Source organism: Curcuma longa, unplaced genomic scaffold (assembly GCF_044706935.1).
Source record: "Curcuma longa cultivar G26 ecotype Majalengka, Jawa Barat unplaced genomic scaffold, ITB_CL_G26_1.1 contig_22036, whole genome shotgun sequence".
Taxonomy (NCBI): Eukaryota; Viridiplantae; Streptophyta; class Magnoliopsida; order Zingiberales; family Zingiberaceae; genus Curcuma; species Curcuma longa.
In genome coordinates this window covers 2,271-7,557 of record NW_027431797.1, presented here as the reverse complement: position 1 = coordinate 7,557, position 5,287 = coordinate 2,271, and the positions used below count along the sequence as shown (strand labels likewise).

Sequence of the window (5,287 nt, the reverse complement as noted above, 5' to 3'; positions counted from 1 at the left end):
AGTTCAAAGAAATAAATGACTTAAATTCTAGACTTATTTAAATATTTCTGAAATTTGATTGTTTAACCTAATTTTGAATTTATGATTCTAACTACTGTAATAAAATATAAAAATAATATTTCTAGAAATATGGATATTAGTTAGTGTTTATAGTACTCTAAAAAGTTAGTTTTTAGAATTATTTATTAATTTCTATGTTGCTTTTTTTTTCTTCTAAATATTATCGATATAAAAAATTAAAAATTTCATTAAAAACCGTTATTAAAAATATTATTTATAAATATATATGATATTAATAAATATTATATGTTAATATAAATATATATATATATATAGTTTCAGTTCACCCTAATCCCTTCGTCCCAAGCCGCCGTCGCCGTTCCCTCCCAGTCTCCTTCCCCGTGCGGCAACGCCTTCGCAGCTCGTTGCTGCCGCAACGCAATCATCCAACGCAGCGTCGCTTGCCACGTAGCTTCCTTGTGTAGCGCCTCTCCTGACCTCTCTGAGAGATCGCCGTCTCTGTTTCCACAGCCGCGACGATGGCAGGGAAGAAGCGGAAGGAGAATCCGACACGGCAACAGCACCGCATCCTTCTAGGAGACGAGGAGCCCTTCAAGTCAAAGAAGCGCGCCGGTTCCCCAAAGAGCCACCAGACCGGAGAGAAGGCAAAATCCTCCCTCTATATTCATTTCCAAAGATATTTTTCTTTCAGGACCATGCTAAAGGTGGTCGCTTTTCACATGCGCAGTTGATTTCCTCAGGCCTGAGTTCGAAAATATTGAAGGAGGCCCTCGACCAGCAGAAGGAAATCCTTCAGGAAGTGGAGGAAGAGAGCAGAGTTCCCTTCTCTGCCGTCGCGGTTGATCCTTTGGCACGTTCGGATAGCGATGCCGAAGACATTGATGAATTCAATGGGTTCACTGAAACGCAGAGTCTGTATGATGGTGGTGATGTGAGTCCCTTCCATCAGCTTTCTATGCTAGTTTTTCTCTATTATTTAAATTAAATATCCTTGGTGATTGTTTATAATTGGAGGTTTGAGGTATTTTCTGGTTTAGGTGGAGATTGACGAGGAAGATGAGAAGGTTTTGGCCTCATTCATGTCCACCAACGCAGGGCCACTACCAACGTTAGCGGATATAATTATCCAGAAAATAAAAGAAAAGGAAGCAGAGACTACATCTGGTTGGCTTATCCTTCCTGACTAAATCATTCAATGTTATTAGTGAGATGTACTCAGCTTTATATGTTATAGTAGACATGACTGATGATATTGGTGCTTAACTGACCTAACATTGTTAGCCTTTTGCTGCTCTGTGTCTATTAAATCATAAATATAATAACTTTTTTTTTTTATCTTATTTCTTTGATGGTTAAGGATCTAGTTTGTTGTTTTTAACTGGTTACGCTTTCTCACAGAACGCCGACTCCCTAAATTGGATAATACCATCATCGATCTGTACAAGGGGTACCTTATATTTTACTCATACTTCTTCTACTTCTATTTATTCTTGTAGCTTAAATGACATGATAAATGCATAATTGATCCCTATTAGGGTAGGGAAGCTGTTGAGCAGGTACACCAATGGAAAGTTCCCAAAGGCCTTCAAACATATTCCAGCCATCGAACTCTGGGAGGATGTGCTATACCTAACAGAACCAGATAAGTGGTCTCCTAATGCAATGTATCAAGCAACAAGAATATTCACTTCAAATATGAATGTGAAGAAAGCTAGGCGCTTTTACAATCTCGTTTTACTCCCACGAATTAGAGAGGACATCAGAAAGAATAAGAGGCTGCATTTTGCTCTGTATCAGTCTCTTAAAAAGTCCCTTTTCAAGCCTGCTGCCTTTTTCAAGGGTGTTCTGCTACCACTTAGTCAGGTACCCAGAATTTTTTTAGCTATACTACTATGCCTTCAATACATGATTCACATATCTATCGAGATATGCTTGTGATATTAGTCTAAGTTGCCTGAATTCAAAAAATTGATATGTCGCATCTTCAGACTGGCTTCTGTTGCATGCCTTCTGGGTCGTTATTATGATATCTTTTTAGTTGCTCTGAAGCTGCAAAAATGCATTTTCTGATTTGCAGTCAGGAACTTGCTCTCTTCGGGAAGCTGTCATTATTGGGAGCATAATTTCGAAAGTATCAATTCCTCCACATCATTCCAGGTAAAGTGCATGATTGGAATTTTTAATTCATTTGGTCAATGAACTTTATGAATCCATGACGATCCTTATTATTGCTTACAGTGCAGCTCTCACGAAGTTAGCAGAGCTAGAATATTGTGGCACCACTAGGTAAAGTTGATACAGTTGTTCTCTGTTCATTCTCTACTATACTAATGTTATGGTCAAAGAGTTTCAGTTGTTTTATCTTTTTGTTTTGGTTGAGATGGATTTTTTCTGTGCTCACAAAATTGTTAAATATATATCAATCTTTGACATAATGGCATTTTTTTTTCATCTCATGCATTGTGTGATTAATTTGACATCATGGCATATATCATTTTCAGTCTTCAAAATGCATTGATGATCTTCTTTAGTGGACTTGAGAAGAATCATAACAGGAATCACATTCTATGCTGCATTAGCATTTATCTTTAAGATTTCTGTGAACTTAACTAGTAATCCTGCAAAATTAAAGTATTCATTTACAAACTAATATATAACTATGATCTTAGAAAAAATAAAAAACCCCATCTAGTCTAACCACTCAATCTTTATACCATAGATTATATATTTATCATTCTCCATGTTAAGACCTTGAGACCCTCATAGTATTTGATGTCCATTGAATCTAACTATTCTCATATCATAAACCATTTGAATAAATATCACATGTCAGATGTACAAATACACATGATCCTAAAAATATCAAATCATCCTAGCATTGGACAAGTGACAATGTTGTTTTTCTGGCTTTCTTTTGTTAATGTTTTTGGTGTGTATTTTGAGGTGATACTCATTTAATGTTTAGTTGTACTAGTATCAATGTCAAAGTCTTGTTCAAAGTCCCACAAACACCAACTTATACCTATGTGGTTGTTTTTGCGCAGTTATTTTATCAAGTTATTCTTGGACAAGAAGTATGCAATGTCGTATCAAGTGCTTGATTCAGTCTTTGCACACTTCATGAGATTTCTCGAGGATACCAGAGTAATGCCTGTCATATGGCACCAATCACTTCTTGCATTTGTGCAAAGGTGATTTGCTGAACCTGTATTGATTACTATATTAAAATTACTCTTAAATTTTGCACTATCAACCTGCCCCTTATGGTGAATTAGTGTTAATCTGCATGATATTATTGGGTTATTTATTGATATTTAACAATGCACTTCGATCTCCTTTTAACCTATGTGGAGTAATCCTTTGATTAAGCCTAAACGTGCTTTGCACTGTTGCATGCATGTCTTTATTATTCTAAAATTTGTATATTATGTTACTCTCTTTTTGTTCTATTGATGGTTGAGACCAAGTTTCATAAAGCATCCTGATTCACTCTGCTAGGATTAAGCTCGAGTTAAGAAGTCTTGCAACATGGATAACTATTAGAAAGAACAATTTTGTGAGAATCTTTTGGGAGCATGCTATTTCCTTATTGAATATCGTAGTTGTTTGGAAAAGATAATTGTAGTGGGTAACTGGGGTTTCTACGTCTGCTGCCATCATACATTTTTTTCTTACTTTTCTTTTACCAAAAAATTCTTTAGCTGCTTAGGATGAATTTTGCTTAGACTGTTTCCTTCCAAAAGAACTGGAAGTTAGCTAGACTGCAAGATAGACACACTAAACTTTCATGTGAATTGACTTCATTGTGTTATATTGTTTTTTGTTCTATCAATGACTAATTTTGCTTCACAGATACAAAAATTATCTGAGTAAGGAGCAAAAGGATGATCTTCATCGTTTACTTCAACACCAGAAACATCATTTGGTATGAGATATGAACATATGGAAGGGTCTCAGTTTTGAAGTCTTAAATTTTTTTTGATGTTGCCGATTTATTCAACTGTAATGTTTTTCTCAGGTTACTCCTGAGATTCGAAGGGAACTAAAGAACAGCCAGAATGGTGGGGAGAAGGATGATCCCATGTCTATATATATCCTTTTCCTACGCCATTTTGATAACAATCTAGCAGATAGATTATAAGATATTCTCTCTTTAAGAAATTCTTCCTCTTTTTCATGCATAATGAATAGTTTGTTGTTTGCTTTGAATTTTTCATTGGCCACATGCTTCCTTCATGCATAACAATCTTTTCTGCATTGTGTGAATTGTTTCCTTAACCATCCCTACCTTCATCTTTTTCTATAATCAACAATCCAATTGAGGAAGACAGACGGGATTTCCCAGAAGTTCCAATGGAGGAGGATTAGGTATTTGGTTCTTGTAGTGGCCATCACATTAAATTACTTTAGTTCCTCTTTCATATTCTTTACCCCTTTGGACTGGTCTTTTCTTGTGCAATTGCAGATGCTCGAACCCTAATTGACCTTCAATTCTATCTGGCCAAGAGTCAAGCCAGTGTTGCGGTTGCCTGAGATATGTAGCTCATTATTCGAGAAAGGCCATACCTATAGTAAAACAGTAATCTGGGAGGAGTCTATTATGTTTCTGCTGGATTTCGAGATCATTGTTTTTAATTCTGAGCCCTATGGAATTTTGTCTGTTGCAAGTGTGTTATGAGAATGTGGAGAGGATTGCACCTTCAAAAACTAGTTATTTAAGCCTTCGGTTCTAGTGTTCAACAAACTGAGAGAAGTTGCATCCACAAGAACTGGTTATTTAGGTCCCCCTTTTTTGCTGTTATTCCAGGTGTTCTTTGGTTCTTTTGCTATGTTGGTAAATTCAAAGGGCCAATTGAAATAAACTTTATGTTGTTCTTCAGTCAGCAAATTGTTTTTAAAATCAATTTGCTGATATATCTTGAGATTTTTAGGATCAATTGTTTTTGAGTGTGTCCTAAATGTCATGATTTGGGGGTAAATTTAATAAGTTTTCAAGGAGTTTAAATTTTCTTTGAAATTGGATTTAGAAGGGCAAAAATTAAAAAGACAAAAATAAAAAGGGCGTTTGAGATTTATCAAATCGTCTTGCTCTTTACTTTTCAAGAATATTTTTACTTTTTAATGATGTCGTAATTAGTTTGTACATTGTGAGTTGGTATATTATGTAATAGTAATTATTTGATGGTTGTTATAATATGTAATCGTTAATATAATATTATTGTAGTAATTATTTAAGTAGTCTTTTAAAATAATTTTAATAAAATTT

General features: G+C 35.1%; 1 protein-coding gene across 1 annotated transcript; it reads left to right on the top strand.

Annotated features, from left to right (window-relative positions):
• The first annotated feature begins 366 nt into the window (after positions 1 to 366).
• On the top strand, positions 367 to 4,740 carry LOC141817822 (bystin-like). The gene is made up of 12 exons (XM_074705448.1): positions 367 to 665; positions 749 to 952; positions 1,059 to 1,185; positions 1,420 to 1,468; positions 1,557 to 1,884; positions 2,099 to 2,178; positions 2,260 to 2,307; positions 3,066 to 3,212; positions 3,874 to 3,946; positions 4,040 to 4,112; positions 4,310 to 4,389; positions 4,487 to 4,740. The coding sequence occupies exons 1-11, from the start codon at positions 540 to 542 to the stop codon at positions 4,387 to 4,389; spliced, it is 1,335 nt and encodes a 444-aa protein (XP_074561549.1). The 5' UTR covers positions 367 to 539; the 3' UTR covers positions 4,487 to 4,740.
• Positions 4,741 to 5,287: the final 547 nt, after the last annotated feature.